General features: G+C 41.2%; 1 protein-coding gene and 1 long non-coding RNA gene across 13 annotated transcripts in view; one reads left to right on the forward strand and one right to left on the reverse strand.

Moving 5' to 3' along the window:
* The window catches only part of tns1b (tensin 1b), a 203,217-nt gene that overhangs the window by 132,118 nt on the left and 47,854 nt on the right, over window positions 1-23,245 (forward strand). For all 11 annotated transcript variants that reach the window (XM_085385307.1, XM_085385302.1, XM_085385303.1 and 8 more), the window contains 5 exons: window positions 5,824-5,865; window positions 13,506-13,555; window positions 18,898-19,069; window positions 21,269-21,319; window positions 21,409-21,531. In XM_085385307.1, the coding sequence (XP_085241433.1) occupies window positions 5,824-5,865; window positions 13,506-13,555; window positions 18,898-19,069; window positions 21,269-21,319; window positions 21,409-21,531 (438 nt within the window). The remainder of the gene's footprint in view (window positions 1-5,823; window positions 5,866-13,505; window positions 13,556-18,897; window positions 19,070-21,268; window positions 21,320-21,408; window positions 21,532-23,245) is intronic.
* The window catches only part of LOC146651545 (uncharacterized), a 112,963-nt gene continuing 104,887 nt past the window's right edge, over window positions 15,170-23,245 (reverse strand). For both annotated transcript variants that reach the window (XR_014907970.1, XR_014907969.1), the window contains 2 exons: window positions 17,207-17,249; window positions 15,170-16,190 (listed from right to left, as the gene is read on the reverse strand). This is a non-coding gene — a long non-coding RNA (uncharacterized LOC146651545). The remainder of the gene's footprint in view (window positions 16,191-17,206; window positions 17,250-23,245) is intronic.

Raw genomic sequence — 23,245 nt, forward strand, 5'->3', positions numbered from 1 at the left:
TGGAAGTGATTTGCAATGTCAAATGGCATTAACGTTTGATGACAAAAACATGATGCTAACTTCTACTTGAGCCAAAACATCAGTAGTCAGTGTTCCAATATAAAAAGAGAAGTTGGTGTGTCAGTTAAACTTGTTCTTTCTGCTAGCCAGCAGGGGGCGACTCTAGCTGTATAGAAATCTGTGGGAAAATTGGCTCCCTAGATTTACAACCTTATTAAAGACTTTACTGATGAGTTTATGATTTCAATCTTTATTTTCAAGTCTTCTACCATAGAAGATGATATTCATTTTCTAAATGATGGTCTATTGTGTCCCTGCAATCCTATTTGGCAGATATGGCTTCCAAACAACAAAATACTCAGCTCTAGGCTTCACAGTGACACCTAGCCAACCACGTGGTGATGGCACAATAGCTACATCCATCTTCTATATACAGTCTGTGCTGTAAACATTGCAGAGAACAGAAAGACTTTCTGCTTTAACTCTGGCCTAATGTTTCCATTGAGTTCTCCTCTGCACTGAGATTCATTTCAGGTATAATAACTTTTACTTATACCACCAAAACAAAGCCGTTACGAGCCGTGAGGCAGTCTGATCTGATATTAAATGGGAAGAACAGATGATTCAGAAACAGAATATATGTAATTATATAACATTAGAAAGCATTTTATTATGATTCCTTTAATTTGCGTCTGCCCATCTGTGCTGCATCAAACCTTTCTTTCTCTAACTATTTAAAGCAACACAGATTTGAAACTAAATTAGATCACTTCTCCAACATGTAGTTAGTGGCCGCAGATTTTATAACAATGCTTCTTTTCCCATAGCAGCTACCGTTGCTCCGCAATGTGAGTAAAGCAGGAGGAGGAAGGGGAGGTCTGAGGTCTAAATTGACTGTTGTAATATACAAACACCTGACTTACTTTGAGCCTACAGCCTGTCTTTCATTTTGGTTGCGATGCTTGATAGAAACCATCTGGACCACAAGAACCGTGTCAGTATAAAAGGACCTTGGATGAAACAACAGTTTAATCACGCCGAGCTTTCTACTTTTTTGTCAGCTGTCGGCATTCTGGCAAAACCTGCCAAATCTTTGGTTTAGTGTTATAGGTGATGCACAAGTATTCTAAACTAACATGGAGTAGAAAAGTGACACAGGTTGTTCAGTTTGGAGACATGTAGATCAATGAATGTTGACAGAATGTAGCTGTTAGCAGCTCTAGAACTAATCTTTATCATTATTATTAACCAAAGACACTGGGAAACCTCCCAGATATCCTCACTCTGAAACCAGGCATACTGAATTTGTTTTCCTTTTAAGCCAAAGCTGAAATATTTTGTAGATCTGTGGGAGAGCAACGGCCTGCATTTAGCCCCTCTCATGAGCCTCAGCTGACTTTGTTCACGATGATGACACAGCTCTGAGCAAGAGATGCGCAAAGGAGGCACAAAATCTGAATATCTATGATGAAAATGATTTTAAGTTCAAAGGCTCACTCTCAGACTAATAGTTGTATGGAAATGGCACATGAGGCACGATTAGAAGGGCACACTAACATACTTGTGAGGTTTGTGTTTACGCTGGCCTCGCAGGTGCTGCAAAGCTCTTGGCCACAGAGGAGTGTTTGTTTTGCTCTCGTCTTTATTCTCGCATCTGTTGTAATTATGTTTAATCACGATTATGTTTGAAGAGTTTTTTGCAGTCTGCCCTGCGGTTGTGTGCTGTCAGACCACAGCACATTCATTCGGTGTGCACAGGGAGGCCAGCTAAGAGTTAAAATCTGCAAGTTTGCACCCCTGTCACATGGGCCAATGTGATTCAAAATGAGAAACACAACTGTCTCGCTATAAAGTAGATTCAGGATTCTGGTATGCATTACTATCCTCCACAGCTTCTTGCTTTAATCAGATCCTGAAGTTTTAAACTGTAGCTTCAAATAAATAAAATTATTACATCTGCTTTGTTCTTGATTTAGAAAAGAAACGATACGAACACGTCTCGAATGAGAGCTTCAGATCAACTTGTTGCTTGGCTTGATTCAGCAGAGGCTCCTGCTGACAGACATGTGGCAGAATGACACAGCATGATGCACTAAAGCTGCAGCCTTTAAGAGCTTGCTATGTCAACATAAGGACTGCAAATAAAACTAGTATAGTGCCAAATCACAACAACAGTCACCTCACCTATAGAGAACCCCCCCCCCCCCCCCCCCCCCCCCCCAAACAACTAGACCCCAACAAGATGAGTCCTGGACTGGGAGCTGGTTCCACAGAACACGGGCCTGAAAGCTTAATGTTTTGCCCATTTCCTAATTCTGCTTTTAAATACCCAGGAACCACAGGTAAACATCTAGTCTTAAAGAAGATAGTGGTTGGCCTTTCCTTCACTGTGAATACGTACACAGTCCTGGGCTTGAAGACTTGACCTCTTGATCTTGAATCTGAAATTCCGAGCTGGGACAGATAATTTAGGTTTAATTTAAAGCTTTTAATCATTTGGGTCTTGGAGTTTCTGAAAGCTTGGTCTGTTTCTTGTTTCAGAATTGTGACATTTATTGTGCACAGCCTGCAAGAATTGCCCTGATTTAAGAAAGAAAAATGGTAATGTCTGTATCAAAGCCCCCCTTCAAATGCTTCTTTTGAAGATTACTGACACAAACTGCAAACACTTCCTCTGTCGGCTGTTTTGCTGATACAAAACTTCTCCGGCTTTCTCGTGCTCTCTGAATTATTTGCATCTCTAAGCGACGACGTGCACATGGATGCAAAACAGCCATCTGGCTGCAATCTTGCAAAGCGGAAATGCACATGTTCGAATATATCATTGTGAGAATTGTTTGTGTCTCTGTGTGTTTTTCTGGGTTTACACACAATGGCCTCCATTTGTGTGAAAATGCCTGCGGCTGCAAATTTTGGCCTTGCAGTGAAATCCACAGTCTGCATTTAGAATCTCAAACATTAGCCTGCTGTTTCCTTGTCCTTCATTCTTAGAAACAACATCTGTCTGCATGTACAACAGAGAGAAATGTAGTCACGATGCTGATAATTGAATCCCTTTCAGTCATAAATGCTGCAGTTTGGAGCAGACTCCAGTGACTGTAGGTCTCTCGTGCTCTCCCTGCTTGGCGGTTTAGTCTGAGTGTTTGGAGTCTGTATTCTAGGGCCTGCACGCTCAGACTGTAATTAACAGTTTACATTTGCTGTTTATGTTCCACTGAAAGTTTCTACAGAAGCAGATCGTCCTGGGTGTTGCAGCCCAGCTCTCTGTGTGGGACTCTGCAGAGATCACTACCAAGCAGGATTAAAGAATGAACCGCTGCAATCATATGTTGCACAATTTAATTTTTACAATAGTTAAAAAAATATAAAAATTTAAAAAATATAATTTCAATAAAACTTGAGTGTCTTCGGTGTGATGAAGAGAATCTATATCTGTGCACGAGGCAGACAAAGATGGATTTTTGGACTTTTTATTGTAATTCACTGAGAATTAGTTGTATTTTTCCTCGTTCTTGACTTTTAATGGCATTTACAGAGAGGAGATTGCTTTTTGTTCTCTGGTATCAGCTCTGTTACCAAAAACAGGACATTAGCTCAGGGGGTTGGGACGCGTATCTGTAACCGGAAGGTCGCCGGTTCGATCCCCGGGCTCTCTGCCCTGGTCGTTGTGTCCTTGGGCAAGACACTTTACCCTACTTGCCTACTGGTGTTGGCCAGAGGGGCCGATGGCGCGATATGGCAGCCTCGCTTCTGTCAGTCTGCCCCAGGGCAGCTGTGGCTACAACCGTAGCTTGCCTCTAGGGCTGGGCATATTACCCAAAATTCATATCTCGATATTTTTTAGCTGGATGGCGATATAAGATATATATCTCGATATTTTTTTTTTAAAGCCATAAGTTAAGAACAAAAAGAGAGTTCTTAGTCACACTGTGTCCCAGATGTCAAATGGGCATTTTCTTTACATACAGCGTAGATATACATGAAGAAATTACTCAAAAATAAATTATCAGCATTTATTAAATAATCATGGTCCAATGTTGTTTTTGTGCATAACGAAAAGCTCACAATTGTGCAGTCAAAATGTAAACTAATAGACCATAAGCGTAATAACAAAGAGACAGATTTCACAGCTGCACCACGTCTCTGAACAGGTGCCATTTGTGGTCCTTATACACACACAGTACGGTAATATTACGTTGAAGCACAGTACTATCACTCCGCGAGGCGGCTCCATCAAGCGGTGCAGCTCCGTAGCTTAGCAAAGTCATATTAAAACATTTTTTGACAGATTGCTGAGCGCTGTGTACCACATAAAATCGGTTCGCGGTCAGTAAGCACAACCAGAATTCATACATAAGGCGCACTGTCGATTTTTGAGAAAATGAAAGGATTTTAGGCCGTGCAGCCCCTCCTGGCTGCATGTCGTTAGCGCGGTTAGCTCGCTAACACGTTGACACCGTCCAGCCCCACGCACGGGGCGATCCGAGGTAACTCGCTAACGGAGATTTTCCGCTTTCATCTTGTCATTGCCTGCAGGTAAAGCTATGGGGGAGGGGGAGTTGTGTTCAGTGAAGGAGAGGCGAGGCCGAGTAACGTTGCGTAGAGACATAAGTGGACGAAAGAGAGGCAAACCTGCGGCTCCACAAGTATAATTATAACGTAACATAGACTATATCGATATAAACGATATTGTCACATCTTATATCTCATATGAAAATATATCAATATTTTTAAAAAACTCGATATATCGCCCAGCCCTACTTGCCTCCACCAGTGTGTGAATGTGAGAGTGAATGAATAGTGGCATTGTAAAGCGCTTTGGGTGCCTTGAAAAGCGCTATATAAATCCAATCCATTATTATTATTAATGTGTGGGTATTTTTTAGGTTATTTCCATGGTTTTGAGAATTTAAAAAGATATTTTTCCATACTTAGAGTGAAGAGAAAGAGGACATTTAGGGATTGAGAGATGCAGAATGATATGCAGCAACTGGTACTGCCAGTATTATTGTTCAGTGCTTCCTGCTATTTACCCTAATGCTGTCTAAAGTCCGAACAGGCTCATGATCTCCAGAACATGAAAAAATGTGAAAAAATGAGCAAACCCAACTTTCAGTGCAGAGTATTGAAACTTTGGACTCTTCTTTTTTCTTTTCTTTTTTTTACTGGTGTTGAAACAGTCAGGTAATGAACATCTCTGCATAAAAATCCACAGCAGCGTGGATCTTCAAATGCTATGATGCATTTTAGGCCTCATTTAGTTCCATGCACATGTGTGTGTTAGTCTGAGGTTAGTGGAGCCCACACAAGCTCATGACGTCACAGATTGCTCTGTTTTCTTCTTCTCCTCTCTGCCATCTTTTCCTCTCTGTACCCCAAATCCTGTTTCTTCATCTGTCTGATTGTTCCTGTGTTTTTGTTTTTGTTTTCTTAGCATGTCCATCAACCCCTTCCCACCACTTTCTTCTGGTTTCTTGTCCCACAGTGCCCCTTTTTTCCTCTCCTTTGTCTTTCCTGACACTCTCTCTCTCCATAGCTGTATATGGTGTTGAAAAAGAGAGTTCCTCGGCTGGACTCTCTGGTCTTGGCTAATGGAAGCAGACCTGTCTCTTTGTGTAAATATTTGCACAGAAGGATTATAGATGGTCCCACACATTCAAGGTGGAGTTCTACTCCACTCCAGGCCACATTAGGGCAAGGAATGGCTCTGAGCATAGCGTAAACACCCGATGACACAACATAACATCTCACGAAGTCAACTGTTTGAAGCGTATCGGCAGGTGTTGATCTCACTGTCTGTCTCTTTTTGTCGTTTCTGAACAGGCGCCGAGCAGTGACCTCCCTCTCAAACATGTAGACACCATGGTGAGTTTACCTGCTGATTTTTCGCAGGTCCATTCTTCTTGCTTGGTTAGACTAATGAAGGAGATGATGGATCTGCCTCTGCAGCCTTGGCTGAGAGGTCAGACATACTTGATGTAGAAAAGGTATAAAGTATGAGTGGATGGTTTCCCAGCTGCCATGAAGGACATTCATTATAATAAATACTTCAGAAAAGCCAGATTAAGTCTACACTTGATGCACAGCAGGGCCTGTTGAGATCAAAATCCCACTCATTCATGAGATATTTTTAAACAATATCTCACATCCATCGTCCACAACAAAAACACATATTTGCGCCAGATGATATCACGTTATCTTTTCAGAACACAAACATTAAATCATATCAAACAGGAAGTTCTTTTCTGGGCATCAAGCCACATTGCTGTACCAAACAGCTAAGTGGACTCTTGGTTGCTTTTGGTTGTCTTTGATTCATCAAAACAGAAACATTAAATAATACCCAGTTGAAATCTATCGTCGAACCCCGTAACATCAAAGATGGTGTCTGTATGACACATCCTTCGACCCTACATCCAAGTAGTCCTTATTTTCTTTAAAAGAATATATTCAGACAGTTTAGCTGCTGGACTGACACGAGTACATCTGGAGTAGAACAAAAAACTGCATAGAGCGGTTACCTGCAAGGCCGTTGATTGGCAACCTGTGCCAAGAAGCACTTGGGTTACGCTAATGTGACCAGTGCAGTGTGCTGGAATGCAAAGTCTGTTTGCACCTTCTCCTGTGCACCTGGAGCGTAGCAGGCGTGCATTTTTTGAGGCTCGTGCAGAGGCCTATGGCCCCTTAAGAAAAAGTCGTAATTCTACTGAATGGTACAAGTTTGAGCTTCAAATTGTACTTAAAGTACGTAAAGTAAAAGTACTTTCTTCTGACTCACGTCCGTGTTTTTATTGAATCATAGTTGCTGATTTAATAATGTGTTTAATCAATTTAATGTTGAAGCTGTAGATGATTTTAATTACTTAATATATCACGTTGTTGCTTTATCGATAATACTGCATCACTGAATATTAGTCGATTTATATTAAAATATATGATGCAGGTTACAAAGTTCAATATTTGCATTTGAAATATTCTGCAGTAAAGCTAGATGGTAACATAACATGGAAATATTTTGGGGAAAAATTGTGGATGTGTTTAGTGAAAAGACAAGTGTCTGTGGCACGTGAATTCTGGCATCCTTCATCTCCACTACGACATCTGAGTGATGTTCAGCTTACGCAGCGTGAGCGAGATAAGCCCAGCACAGGCAGCCGCACGGCCCGCTAACTATTTTTAAAAAGGTTTTGTCTGTTTACTGTAGTATAAACTCTTTTAAAATGTAACTGAAGCATCTGCAGCTAAAGTGAGTTTATAAAATGAGTTGTGGATCAGATAAATATTATTATCTGTTTAATAAATTGTGTTGAGTATCAAGTGTGGAGCTGTAGCTTGCATTGTTTTATGCAAGGTGCTGGCATGGTTCATTTACACATGAGATGTTAGACTCTGGGTTACCGGGTTAATGAGATGAACGGTCACAACTTAACAACAAAAGTGTGACTTATGCCTCCTTCACCCCCTCTAAGCTTTAAATATGAATCAGTAAGGACGTGTGAAACAAGGAGACCCTCAATTTTCACTGCATACACTGTTTGACACAAACCTCCAGTCTGGGGGCTCAGTGTGTGGACTGGATGGAAGTTTTGAGGCGTGACCATCTAATGTCTATGCATTCATGCAACACTGGGCTCAGTGCTGCAGCTACATTAGCAGATATGAACAACTTCCAGTATTTTTAAACCTTGCGTTTTTGTCTGTGACTGCTGGAGTATTTGGACATGCTGGTTTTCAGCCCAGACTCCACAGGTAGCATTGGGTAGTAATGTATTTTAAACACATTTTTTTTGTTATTGTTAGAGTTTCAGAAGAGTTGATATGATTGTTGGTTCTTTTTGCCAACTCCTTGAGAACAATAAATTTTGATGTTCTGACAAAGCACTCAAAAATAAGGGTGGTACATGTTTGCTTTGGACTCACTGGGCACTATTTGTCTCCAACACGACTTCCTGCGAGTTGTATTTTGTCTGAGAAAGGAAGGATCGAGTAACCAATTTAGAGTTGCCACCCAAAGCCGAGTGCCCGCTTTCCCCACAAGGACCAAAAATACACACAAACAGAGCTGTGTGCCTTTTTGGGAATGGTGTGTGTGGCTGCTTATATTGGCGTTTCCCATGTTATCCTTCAGTCACTTGAGACAGTCTTTTAAAAGTCTTGTGAGTTTTTCCCAGTCCGGCACAGTTTGGTCAGCACCTTAAACGAGGGCCAAAGTCTGAATCACACCCTCGGCGTAAGTGTGTGATTAGACGAGTTGCTGTTTTATGCTTACTGTATGATCACATGTCTGTACAGAGTGGACTGTATGTGCTCGAGTGTCTGTTTGTGTGCAAGTGCAGCTGCTGCTGTCTTGTCATGGGCATTTGCTGTGTGGTTACACAGTGACGTGTGGCGGATGTTTGGCCACGCCTCATCGCCTTGGAGCATCACAGAGATTTATCTTGTGACAACAAGACCTGCATCAGTTTCTGCTTGAGCTTTGTTTTTCTTTTCTGCTATGAACATCTTGGCTGTTTTTCTTTAATCAGTATTAATTTTTAAGCTGCATCATTTTACTTCTTTTTCTGATTTCACTTCCCCGACAGATCCCCCTGCCTTCGATCCTCAGCTTCTCGTGTGAGAAAGTTGATAAGATGACACACAAAAAAAGGCACGTGGTTATATTTGTACGGTTATGACTTAGGACGTGCAGCAGTGAGCAGCTCCACTCAGCTGACTTGTGTGTGTTTATGTCTACAAACATGCATCAGTTCCCACATGTTTGGCTAAAGAGACGGAAAGGCTTAGCAATTTAGATCCATGCAAAGATGAGAAAGAGACATGGGAGCGAGGGAGGGAGGGAAAAGTTGAATGCGGGGGGAAGAGAGAGATAACGAGGCGGAGGGGGGAGGGTGGCCAACGGCAGAGAAAGAGAGGGAAGGGAGAGCACACAGAGGACAGAAGGAACGGGACGAGGAGCTCTGTGGAGGAGTCTGCCCCGACCTCGAGCATGTAGTGGCCCGCTGCAGGCTACGGCCCAAAATAGAGCCCTTTTTTTTCTGCTTTCCTTCTTCTTCTTCTGCTCCTCTGCTGTCAGAGAAAAGGGAGAGGTTCCTTAGAGGGAAGTTCACTGCCGGACACAGAGCAGGGAGAGGCAGCGGGAGCTCTCCAGAGATGAACCGAGGAGGGTCTTTTAGGAGGCGGCTCTCCTCTCTGAGGGGGGCATGGCGATGGAGTACGGGCTACCTTTTCAGGAAGGTAGGATGCGATGAATGAAGGATTTGGCTAAAAGCGGCTCTGGTTGCTTCTTCTCTTTCCACGCTCAATGTTTTTTTCTTCTTTGTCATAGAAAAAGTTTTTGTCTCCTTCGCAGACTTTTACAAGCCCCCAACGTCTTTTCCCTCCCTCCCCCCCTTCCTCCCTTACTGCCTCACTCTTTCTCAGATGGTTAATTTGTATGGCCTGCTTGTAAAGTCAACCTCCCCAGATGTTTTTCATCTGGAAACAGGGCCTGGAGGACCCCCCACTCTAATTCCCACCTCCTCCTCCTCCTTCTCTTTACCCACTACCTTGCTTCTTCCTCCTCCTCCCTGATGGAAGTTCCCAAAGGAGATGGGATGTGGATTGTGTCGTGTTTAGGAGCTTAACGTCTTTAACTTTGGGAAACTGTTGCTTGTTAAGATTATTTTCTTCTTTCATTCTGTTAAGCTACTCCAATGTGCTCCTGCAGACCCTCCATTCATGAACTCGTCACACATCATGATGTCTTTGAGTTTTTCAGAGGCAGAAACATCAATGTGACCACAGTGAAAGTTATTGTCTTATTGCTGACCCTGGCTTCAATGCAGCGCCTTTACTCTCCCAGATGGTTGCAGTTTAACTTAAATCTCGTGGCTCATAAAATCCTCTGCACAACAATTCAGACTAATTTGAAGCAAAAACTATGAATTAACCGCCGTCTTTGCAGCACAATATAAACGACAGCTCTCTGGCAGTCTCTAATTAAGACTTTTTCGCTTGCATGCTGGTGGCTCCGTGTCCCGTGTTGGCGTCCCTTTACCTCAAGAAACGCTTGGGCTTTTCCTGACCCTGATGCGCGGTAACTCCCTCAGCACCGCTCGGCACAAACACTCAGCCCTCTTCACGCTCTGCGTTTGTCTTTGAACCCTCTCTTTTGGGTCGTTTCTCGCTCATTCATCTCTGTCCTCCTCTGGTGACTCGCTGTGCTTTGGAGCCCCTTGCAACATGTTGAAGCACTTAGTCCAAAGTGCAGACAGAGTGGGGGGTGGATTTGCTTTGTGTCACCTCAGTTGGGCAACTGACTCATGTGAACATTTGGGCTGCAGAATCGAGGGGAGGGAAGCAAAGCATTTATCAAAACAAACGGGCCGTTCTGGGAAAATACCCCATCGTCTGATATGTTTGTGTTTATGTATGCGTACGCATTCACGGCCCCCCAATGTCACAATTAATACAGATACTTGTTAGAATCTCCAGATTCACCAAATAATGGTTAAACTCTCTCTTGGGGTGTCGAATAACACTGTTTTGTCAAAGCTGTTTGTCCTTTTAGTGTTGGTGATGTAACACACCAGGTTGTAGCAACATAGAGACAGTGCTCACTCCCAACCCATCACATCTGGATGCTCATAAAGGTTGTCATGTTAAAACAAACTGGGTAAGCATAATTTTTTAAGGACGCTGCAGAGGCGTATCTTTGCTTTCAAAGGGGACTTTTTCCCTTTGTGTATAATATTGCTGCAGCTGGTATATTCAAGCTCAAAGGATGCAAGCCACTTCTGGCAGAACGTTGGTATTTGATGCTGTGGGATGTTGAAATGCCAGATAATAACTGTAACTGTAAGGTTTGATTTCCCAAGAATTTAGGAGGTTTTAACGTTGGACCAGAGTTAAGTAACCTCCCCACAGATGCTTTAATGTCATTTATCACCAGTTGATCTAGTGAAAGCCTTCCACGGTGATAAAAATGCAATTTCCCGGTTAAATGCTCTGGTACGGGGACGTGGAAGCTGCTATTAGGGGAACCAGGATCTCTGAAAGTGAAGCTTTCTGTTGTGTTCAGTTTTTCTACCCTCGATCTTATTTAGTCCTACTTTTTATTTTTCTTAAATGTGTATTTTTATGAACCTGTTGTTTTTAATTCTACTGGTGTGTAGTATTTGTGCATCAGCAGAAGGTGTAGTAATGGGAAAATGGAGCAAAAGGTCATGCTTAGCCCTGACTATTGACATATCTGTTTTGGTGGCTCAGTGGTTAGCTGTCGCCTTATAGATGGCCGCCAACCCTGAGCCTGATCCTGCTGGAGGTTTCTTCCTGTTAAAAGGGAGTTTTTCCTTCCCATTGTCAGCAAAGTGCTTGCTCATAGGCAGTCGTTTGATTGCTGGGATTTCTTTGTATTATTGTGGGGTCTTACCTTACAATGTAAAGCACCTTGAGGTGACTGTTGTTGTGATTTGGCGCTGTATAAATAAAACTTAATCGAACAGAGTAGAAAGACGGTCCTCTGTCTGGAGTTTCCATCTGTTTCCTGTACCATCATGGCCCAGGATACTTTTGCATAAAGATTTTCTAAAAAAAATCATAAACAGACAAGCACAATCTCAACCTGAGTCTCCTGTTTAGAAACCTTTTAGACTATTATATGAAACATGAGAAAAGGTTTCACATTTCTAACAGAGTGTCAGTTCTTCACTCAGCGACAGTCGGCTGTTAGGAGAGCAGAGCAGACTAATGCTCATACAGGAAGGTCAGTGGTGCTCTTGACACTGATGGTTAGCCAGCCAATCTGATATAATGGATGATGACGGATAACAGCCCCTTCCTGTGTACATGTGACCCAAACATCACAGGAGAGTGAATAAGTCCACGTGCCCTCTGACCCCCCTCCTCAAGCTGGTCTGAGTGGGGGGGGGGCGAGGCGGGCCAGGCTTAGTGGAGCCAAACACAGCCGGTCACTTTCAGCCACACTTCCTCTGCTTTGCTCTATGAAGGTGCCATGTGAAGCTGTTCTCACATGGCGCTACACAGCTTCATATAAGAGACTTCCCCCTCCTTCCCTTCCTAAGGTATAATACACACTCTGCAGCAGTGATCAGATCTTTGTCTTTCAGAGTGTTTATTTTCTAAAGGGATGAAAACTATTTCAAACTCTAACTGCCTGTTAGACAGTATAACATCACAGGACTGGAGACAGCTGGCTCGAGCACGCGTTTACAGTCTCATTTGAGCAGTAAGAAGATCTGCCGTGTCGAGGTGAAGGTCGTCGGAGTTTTCTGTTAGTATCATTACCTCAGCTACTCCACAGATTGAAGCCTGATTGGCTGATTCTGAATTTTCAGGATTGTTTTCTTTAAAGATCTACATGCGGTATGTTGAAATTATAGTAAAAGGGGAAGTGATGCAGTCATTCTTTCCTCGGTTTCCACAAATAGTTGTGTTGCTGCTCCTATTACATGTGCTGCGGACAGCGCTGAGGGGAGTGCAAATGATGCCATAACACATCTCTAAATTACATCGAGCATCAATTTTCTTTTAAATAATAAAGAAATAAAGTCCAGATATCACACAACATATATCTCAGTACTGATATGTGTGAGAGGCACACGCTGTCTCTAAATATAAGATATTTGGTTATATAAAAGTGTACAGGAAAATTATGCTCGACTCTTTTGCCGGGGCGATCGTGGCTCAAGAGTTGGGACTTCGCCTTGTAATCGGAAGGTTGCCGGTTCGAGCCCTGGCTTGAACAGTCTCGGTCGTTGTGTACTTGGGCAAGACACTTCACCCGTTGCCTACTGGTGGTGGTCAGAGGGTCCGGTGGCGCTGGTGTCCGGCAGCCTCGCCTCTGTCAGTGCGCCCCAGGGTGGCTGTGGCTACAATGAAGCTTGCCATCACCAGTGTGTGAATGTGTGTGTGAATGGGTGGATGACTGGATGTGTAAAGTGCTTTGGGGTCCTTAGGGACTCGTAAAGCACTATACAAATACAGGTCATTTACCATTTTGATTGCTGACTACAGTAAACACTTTACTGATGAGTTTATGACCTCAACCACTAGTTTCAAGTCTTACTCAGTACAACATAATGCTTATTTTGTAAATTATGGTCTCTATTAGAGGAAAATAAGAGGGTAAAGTAGGTAGTGCTTTAGTTAGTGATTGACAAGTTGTTGTGTGTGCAGCATTCTTCTGATTCTCACTGGGATGCATCCCACGGACCTCCCTAACCAGTCTGTGATTCTGCTACAGCTACAATAATTATGATTTACATTTATGCTCTGCTGTAATCTGTAAAATCAAAGGCTCCATTATTTTCCAAATTTCAGAAGATTCAAATTTACCAGCAAGGCTGAGCTGGTTACATGGATGACTGTGAAGCGTCATTTTAATAATTCGAACGTCTCTTTAACTGATTTCCTTATTTGGTGTATGAATGTTTTTAACAGCTTGTTGAGAAACATCTTTGTGTGCATGCAAAGAATACTAATAAAGTTTTTCTTTGTGATTGCAGGGCTCAACAAAATCCTCAAAGAGCATGGAGTCACGGCGCAGGCCATCGAGGTAGCTTCCCTTCTTTCTTGTCTCCTGTCCTCCTCATCAGTTTTGAGTTTTCCTACTTTTCCTCCCTTCTCTCCACGTTTCCCATAAAAGGCTTCATTTGGATTATCAGGCTGCGTTTGTTTAATTATTTTAGAAAACGATCTCTCCTGCTTCCAGCAAAAGTGCAGATTTATAATAAGGGCGGGGGGGTGAAATAAATATCAGGCTTAGCTCTGTGCGTTCTCTGCATCCTGCTTGATAATGTGAGGAATCTGAAAATGAAAAGTTTAGATGTAATGTGATATTGGCCGATTTTTACCAGGGACACTGTAAAAGCAACATGCCCCGCTGTTGAACTGGACCGCTCGGTGTGTTGTTGGACATAAAGATATCTGGTGTCAGCCTCGGTCCTCAGGGAGTCACACATGTTGTCAGTTGTGTAATTAATGTGTCAGACTTGATGGCACAACACAACTGTGTGCTGTGCGAAGCTTGAATGACAGTTTGGCTCCCTCGCAGCAATTCACCTAGATGATATGAGGTAATAAAAACAGTTCAACATCTGGAACATCAGCATGTTTAACAGCCCATGCAGAGAACGTGTGAGTTCATTTACTGAGAGGATTACACCTGATTTCCATCCATATAAAGGAAAACATTTTTAAGTGCCTAACATCAGAATCATTGACAGTTGTCTGATGTAATCCTCCCGCTAAATTAACTAATCCAGTCAAACTCTGGGTTCAGACAGGTTTGGTACATTCCTATGATCACACTTTTTATTTGCGTGGAGGTTTGTGTTGCTACGCCGTCCTCTAAGCCTACAAATAAAAGTGTTTGGGTAATACTACCTACCTACTTAGTTTAAATAACTAGGTAGTGTAGACAACATGTTTAGTATTATTTTATTTTTTTTATCAAAGCTAAAGAAAACCACAATTCTCACTTGTGGTAAACATAACATATCATAACACATCTACAGTGACAGGTTAATTTGACAGCTGTGGTCATGCAACATTGCAGATATTATTACATAAGTTCTCTGATTCTGAAATGTGGTGCACAGATCTTTCAACTGAAGACTTTTAGACATGCTACTTGCAAAAAAGAAGCACTGAGTTTGTTTTCTTTTGCTCTCATTCGAAGCAAATGTTCAAACTACCTAACTTTAAGATAGTTTGTCTTGATCCATGCTGAATCACCCCGGTAAGGATAAATCCGGTAAGTTGATTCTGTTCATCTGGACGTAGCGTTTTGAGTGGGAGAAATGATTCGTCACTCATCCAAGTGAATTCTTCAGGGACTGACGACGCTACGTCCAGATGAACAGAATCAACTTTTTGGGATTTACGATGGTTTATCGGTATAGGTATACAAATGTAACCATTTTCAGGTGTATTTTTGTCTTCATCACCTTCTAGGGAAGCACTGAAATATTTAACTGGTAAAAAAGATATTTATTACTTTTATCTGTTTACTGTTTGGTGCTGGAAAGGGAATATACAATAAGTCTCTCCTGAAAACAGTTGCCTGTTGCTGGAAAACCAAAACAAGCTAAAATGGGCTTAAATCCCTGGGAGCTTGGCGGTCTTATATTACAATTTGTCATTGTGAACTATTCCTTCTGCATCATGTTTATATAATATTTAACATATAGAGGTGAAAAGCATCTGTAACTAATGCAGAGAAAAAATGAATAGCGCATGGTGTTAAGTCGTTTGCTTAAGAAACTCAAAATATTAATAATAGAAAAGGTCAAATCAGTCTAAGTAGCGAGTTTAACTTGGACGAGCCAATTGACCTTTTGGGTCATGAGAAAATATGTGGTAATATGTTTATACCCATCAGGAAGTATGACAAGTATGATTATAAGCTGAAGTCAAGTAGGGTGCTCCGTATTTTGAATGGAAGAAACCATGGAAATCCCGGTTGTTGACTTTTATTGCAGATATCTTGGGGGATTTTTTTTAACAGTTAAATGTCTAAGGTTTCTGGATTTAGGAAAAAAAAGGTTCAGTGTTTGTCTGAATTGACAAACGAGATCAGTGCAGCACTGAAATTGAGCATGCAGAGATAATGCGTCATTCGTCAAATGCGGTATGCAGAAAAGGAGCAATCACTTAATCTCTTCAGCTGATGAGAAGCAGGTTGGCACTCAGCCGGTCAACACATGCTGGTGAATCTGGAATGGGACCAAACCACAGGTCTACAGTATATTGGCTTTGACTGCACTCAGAGGTGAGAGGCATACACAAGGAGATGCAAGAGAGTGAAAAGGAAATGGTGGGAAAGAGGAGATGCAGGTTTAAAGAAATATTTTCAAAAACTTGATAAGACTTCTGTCTCAGCACAGTAGAGACATGTGCGACATATCAATTTCTTTTATCTGAAGTGATGAATAATTTCCAGTAAGCATGTTTTGAGTGGCTCCAGATGTACAGAAAAGAGCAGGTTACAGTATTTGAACAGTAAAGCTGGAGCGATCCCCTCTCCCAGACATATGAGCAATTTCCTCAGGGGCTACTCACAGCTGACAAATGTGGGAAATATGCTGCAGTCTGGCTCCAGGCACCTCTCCTGCAACCTCTTCAACTCACTCCCCACCTTCACTTCACCCACTTCACTTCTTTATAGCCTCTTTATGGTTGATATTTTTCTGCAAAGGCAAAAGTCGGAAAGAGGTTTGATCAGTTGAGGTCTGTTTATTGCTAGTGAGACGGTGAGTCGCAGAGGACGCCTGTACGGCTCTACATCTCAGCCTGCAAAATGACTTCAGCCCATATAACTGAACCAAATCCAGACATCTGCAAGGAAATTAGAAAAAAATGTAACTTGCGTATATTCACAGCAATATTGCATAAATCTTGCACGTGATGATTCTTCTAATAAAAACCCACAAAACCTGATCAACAATCTTTTTGGCAAATATTTGGCAATACAACAGAATATATCAATTAACAAATTTCAGATCAACTCTGATTGCAATGTGTTGGCGATCTGTTTAATAATTAGATGGCAGTTAATTGCAAACCTTTGCAAATTTGTCTGAGAGTGAATACAGTCAGTCTGTGATTGTTTGCAGACAGATTGCCTCCCACCGCGCAACCTGTGCAATCACATCACAAATGAAAGGGGTCCCCTAGAGTTAAGGGGTGTGGCATATTGTTGGTCACTGCAAGTACTTGAGTGCAAAATCACCAGACAACTGTGTTTTTCTCCCATCCACCCTTCTTCTTCTTCAGTTTTTTTTTTCTGTTAAGGTGTTTTCTTGTATACATTCTTTTTATGTGTCAGTTTTAGATTCATGACATCTGATTGCTAACTTTTAAATTTTAACTAAAACTTTTCTTCTTCTGTCATTTAATGGTCGGGCATTGTACAGCTACAAGCATTTCACCCCCATGTCATACTGTGTATGGTTGTGTGTGTGTGTGACAAATAAAATTTGAATTTGAATTTTTATCTGCATGTCATTCATGAACTCCTCTAGGGACTGCAGATGAATATCTGGTACAATACATTGTACATTGTTCCTGTGTTTCTAATTAGGTGGAGCTTTTTTTTTAATTTCCAAGAGAGATTTCAGTAATTATGTGCAAATGGTGGGACACACACACACACACACACACACACACCCCTAAACTAAACATTAAAAAGTGTGCTTGCACTTACCTCACAATGCTCGTTGCAACAGCTCTTTGGCACGTAAACAGGGCTACAAGAGTGATATGTAAAAGTGAGTTTGACAGAAAAATGTCACAAATCAATAAAGACAAGAAAATCTTTCAAGTACGTCTTCAGAGCAATATCAGTGAGAAATGTAAAAGTAACAATGAAATATATTTTACATTCTAAAGACTATAAACACACTGTGGGCAGCACATTTGGGGACAAGCCCAAGCACCAGACGTCCATTGGTACCATACAGTATCATACTATCCCAAAATTATTTAGTAAACATTTTAAAAACAGACGCAGCAGAAACAAAGTGCTGTACACAAAAATAATTACAAGGATGCTGTGTCTGAGGTAAATCTGATCAGTCCTGACCTTTAAAAAGAAGGATTTGTAAAGTAAAATTCATCTTTTAGCAAACATTGAAAAGAGGGATTAAAAAAAGACTAAATGTGATTCAAAAGTGAGTAAACCATCCACTAATTAATAACAAATGACATTTAATTTGGTTGAGAGCCACTCCAGCCATGCAGATAACGTTTTTTAAGCATAAAAGCATAAAAGAAGTTGATGCCACGTTTTAAGGATCTTTCTTTCATGTAAGCACGACTCATCTAGTGCTGCATGTTGGTCTTAAATGGACTTTTCTCCAATATTTAGCTGTAAAAGCACATCCTTTTCTGCTAATGTCCTCAGATTACTGAAAAAATAGCTTTTTTGCTCCTTCGCTTTTTAACCAAATCTCTGTATTGTTTAGACATCTGGAAAAGTCAAAGAGCAACACCTGCTCTCATTTTCTCAAGAGCCTGAGAGTAAATTACGGATCAATCAGGGAATTCTGACATCCCTTTCATCTGGGCTTCCTTAATCTCTCCCTTTTAGATCTAATCTGACCAAATGAGGGGGAAAAAAAGACTCAGCAGAACAACAACCAAAACACTTTTGCTCATCACTGATCATCAGTTTGCGTGGTCCACATATCCCGCAGCCCCCTGGTGTGTTCATCGGATGCGTCACCTTCTCCTCGCTCGCTTTTCTTTGCAGACAGTCTAAGAACATGACTTGTGTTTAATGCAGCAGGGAGAGCATGAACCCCGCTGAGATTTAGTGATGTCATTGTGGATTTGGTATTTATGTGGTGTATTGCCTTCTCCATATTAGGATATTTGTTCCATGTTGACTTGAAGAAAGAATGTTGTGTTCTGTTTGCAACACTGCGGACATTCAGTTTACAGATGACGTATGAAGCCACATCATTTTTTTGTTGCCTTGGGCTCCAAATATGTGACTCTGAAGATGTGAAGTTAAAGTACAAACTTGAAATTACGTCAGAAGAAGACGTGTCTTGTGACATTTCTCTGTAAGAAATGACTGTGTCCATAATAATGTTATTGCCTAAAACAAACTGGGACTGCTACCATCTTTAGTAAAGCAGCCCTCTCTGCCCATATAACATGAACTGGACAGACGTGTATCCAGTATCTGTATAAATTAAACAAAAACTGCTACCTAATTAAAATTGACCAGCTTTCATCCTTTTGGCAGTCTTCGGTTAAAGCCATTCAGCTGCAGTGTATAAATCACATGTGCTGCATTACTTCGGGGTATTAAAGCTATCTTTTGCAGTCCGGTGACCTGCATTGGTTTTTCTATCAGCTGATACTCAGAATTACTTCTTTTTTCTGCAGGAGTGCGAGTCTGCTGCAGGCCCTGGAGGAGAGCTACGAGCTGGACCTCATCTACATCACAGAGCGGATCATCTCTGTCTCCTTCCCCAGCAATGTGGAGGAGCAGAGCTACGCTGCCAACCTGAGGGAGGTGGCCTCCATGCTGCGATCAAAACACGGGAACAACTACCTGGTAGGGTTTCAGAAAAACCGAATAGTTATAAAAAGTCATTATCAGCTCATTTAGCTAAGGTGTAACCACATATTCACCTAACAGAGTGGTTATATAACATCTGCATACTTTATATTGCATGTGATACCTGCCTCACTCTTCGTTGTTCAAAGCATCGCTCCTGTTGCTTTTTGTTGGGCCGAAAAGTGGTTGCCTGCATTTAAACTGTTGTAAATGATTTGTTGTCCTATTATCTGCCAAACAGATCTTAATTATATCTCTCAAAAGTTATTTTGAGCCAGAAAGAACATTCCTGTCAGAAGTTAGAGGCAGTTCTTGGGGAAAAAGTCTCATTGAGGTTAAAAAAAGATGTATTTTTCAAGCAGGATCTGGCCAAGAGGGGAGCAAAAATTACAATAAATAAATAACATAACAGTATAAAGATATTTTAGGTGGCCGAAAAAGTCCTGGATTGATTATATTGGCGGCAGAATAACATAAAGATAGTATCATACACAAACCCCCCCCCCCCCCATGAAAAACATGTTATTTCTTCAGTTACTGGTAAATCCTTTTTACAAAGTTCTAATTACCAATATAAAGCAAAGCTATTAGACATAGAAAACACCCCAAAACTGTGACTTCCTGTATCTGTTAGCGGTGTAGGATATAACCCATGCTGGGCAGCGGGGACACAACCTCAGTCAATGTGTGCATTTAATCTTTTGCTAAACTTAAACAACTCCAACTTGACACTGCTGTTATCTATTAAGAGTCAATCATATCTTTAAAGTAAGTCTTTCTTACTGCATTTGCAAATCCAAACACACATGGGTGAAAGGGAGGAAATGGATACACTTTTAGTCACCAAAACTAGCACAACCAGCCAGTTAATAGAGAAGTTTCCCAGCAACGGCAACAGTTAGTTCATTGACGGCTAACTACATTATTGAGTTACAGGTTGAGTTACAAGAAACTCTGTTCAGGACTGACTCATTCATGATGTGTTGGCTAATTTAACACCATCGCCAGATACTAAAAATGGCTTCGTTCGAGTCTGGGTGATGTTAAAAGCACATGATTTTTATTCACTGAACCACGATGACCCCGCTAAATATAGTCGTCTTTTCTCTGAAGTTTAGTGAAGCATGACTTTGGAATCAAAAACATTAAAGCACAAAGCTAACATTATGTTGCACTGTAACATATAGAAGTAGCTAGCTCTGTCCTGTTTGACAACAATTAGTTTAATCCCATATTTCCTCCATGGTAGTATTGTTAATATGATTTAGACTATAAAGATGCTTTGATGCTTTCTTATTTAGCTTGAAATGTTTTAAAGTCAGCCAGAAATGGAGTTTTCTATCAATTTCTCTCTCTACTTTGTTAGTAATCTATCATAGCTAATAAAACCGGTCAATGAGAGTTGTCATTTCTACTGCAAATGATGAGACAGCTTTTGTCTGAAGTTTTAAATCCCAAATCCATATACACTTTAATCCTTGTTACTTGACTATGTGCATGTAGCATGCCTCAAAAGCCTGCAAAATTCTTCATGAAGCAAGCCTTGACATTTGGTTGCCATCTTGGTCCCGCCTCTTGACAATATTTTGATAGAAGCCCGAAAATAAAATGGGAAGAGAGCCATAGCATTGATTTCAGTGGTCTTTTGAATTGAATTAATAAGGTGCCACCATTGCAACAAGTCAGCTTATGGAGTTTTTTCTTACTGCTAAATATTCCTTAATCTGTTTTAAACTTTATTATTGCCAAGTGGAAGCGTTTAGGAATCAGCAACTCACACACAAGGTGCATAATGCCTAAAAGCTGCCAATAACTACAGAGCTCCAAACCTCCTCTAGGATGAACATCAGCACAGAAGCTGTGCACCAGGAGCTTCATGGCACGGGTTTCCATGGCCCTGTAGCTGTAATGTGTGGTGTATCATTCCCTCTGGCTCATCCCACAAACACACTGAACAAATATGATTCTAACTCAGATTATAGGCAAATAAAAACATATGTACCCTTACCTTTACTATGATAACCAAAGACCGAGGTGATAATGAGTACATCTCATATCATGAACCCCCATGTTTGGTTCAGTTGCTTACTGGCTTGGCTGTACGAATTCTCTAATATTTTCGTATTCAGGATTCCCAGAGTGCCCTGCCTCTCTCATTTAATATCTTGTGTAATATTTATTTGTACTTTTCTTTAGCTCTTCAACCTCAGTGAGAAGCGCTATGACATCAGCCAACTCAATCCAAAGGTACAACTGCCTGCTTAACATCTCCTCTCTTTGTCTTTGTTACTGTATGACCACCGGTATGAACAGCAACCTTTCTCCTCCTCTCTCAGGTTCTGGACTTTGGCTGGCCCGACCACCACGCTCCAGCCTTGGACAAAATCTGCAGCATCTGTAAGGCCATGGACACGTGGCTGAGTGCGGACAGCCACAATGTTGTGGTTATACACAATAAGGTAAGAGTGAAAAATGAGAAGATGCTGTAAAAACAGTCAATGACTGCAGGCAGTAGAGGGTGCTCTCAGGCTCTTTTCACGACCGCTGCTTACCTCAGAGGCTGCAGCTGTTTGTGCATGTGTGCTTCTAATGATGTTCCATCTGAGTGAAACACTGACACTGAGTGCGTCTCTTTGTGTGCTTGTTGGGGCTGGATGATGGTTAGGAAAACACAAATTAAGGCTGTAAGGCATGCCAGTCATCATGGCTACTTGGGTTTATTTACCCCTTTTACCCTTAACAATACCATAAAAACTAAAGTGACCGATATTTTCCTGTTGTTGCCTAAACTTACTTGGATCACATTATGCGCTTGTGGGAAGCCTCAGTGTGCTGAAACACACCATAAAGAGTATATCCAATACAGCTACTAGGCTGCCGTCCCGAATGTAATACCTAATCATTTTCACGTTAACCCCGCTCTGTTCCTGATTGTGTTTTGCAACATAGGAATTAACCATGGGATCCTAAAACATTCCCACAGGGAGGCTACTAACAAGTCGGCTGCTGTAGCAACCGCTGTTGTTTTTTTTCCTGCCAGTCGAGTAACGACAGTTTGGTCACTAAGGAAGCTGACCCTGCTGGTTTCCACAAATCATTTCCACTGGGCTCCACGCTGTTAAAGCTGCCGCGATATTTATAATGTGGAACTCACTCATTCGCCACCACGAGCTTTATTTTAAAGGCGGATAGATGGGCTAAAATGAACGCCGTCTCTGTTGACATAGTATCACATGCCTGGACACATATACACGCTCAAATATGCAGACGTTTTTTACAACCAGACGTGGGCCACTTCACCAGTTTTACACAAAACGGTCCGTTTACTGGTCACGCGGAGGGCTCAGCTTGTGAAAATAGTTGTATAATGTTTTCTGTGGCTCTGGAGAGTCCCAATGTTCTCGACTGGGGCCTGGAGACTTATCCAAGGAATCTACCATGACAGAAATTTTTTTTTGCCGTTTTTGAATCTCTGCATTCCTGACAGCATTTTTTTTTTTTTTTTTTTTTTAAAGAAGGCCATAGTTTAATGACTTTGTATAACATAATATGATAGATTATTTTACATACAGTGTCATTTGGAGCCTGATTCCAAATAAGAACTTTCTATTGGAAAATTTTGACATTTAATATGCATAAAGTTGATGTGTTCTGAAGTTACGTATCCCTGCATAAAGCAACTTTTAACATTCTGTATCAACTTTTCAATTAGCCTATTTCAAACATAACTGTCTGATTGCAACAGTGCATATATCATACTTTGTATGTGCACACCTTCAGCTTTAATTCAAGGTGTCTAACAAAAGTATTGCACAAGTATTTAGGAATTTCAGACGTTTTAACACACAGTCACACCCAAATTTCCAAAACTACAACAGATTTTCTTTCTTCAAGTACTTCTGGACCTCAGTGTAAGTGGAGCACCCTGTGGTGGAACTGAACTGTAAATAAGGACATGCCCTTCTTGAAATTTAACAAAAATAAAATTACTTTTAAAAAGAGAACAACCCTATCTAACGTGATACTAAATAATGTTGCAGTTCCTGTAAAAATAAGGGTCATTTGGTCCTTATTGTGTAAATTTGATGGCTATCATTAACCTGGGAATGATATCTGTACCTCTTTGCTTCTTTTGAACTTTGAATTAATTTTATGTCTTTTGTTATATTCTAC

Source organism: Rhamphochromis longiceps, linkage group LG16 (genome assembly GCF_057381845.1).
Source record: "Rhamphochromis longiceps isolate RC_006_pf linkage group LG16, R_longiceps_female_GT1.1, whole genome shotgun sequence".
Lineage (NCBI taxonomy): Eukaryota > Metazoa > Chordata > Actinopteri > Cichliformes > Cichlidae > Rhamphochromis > Rhamphochromis longiceps.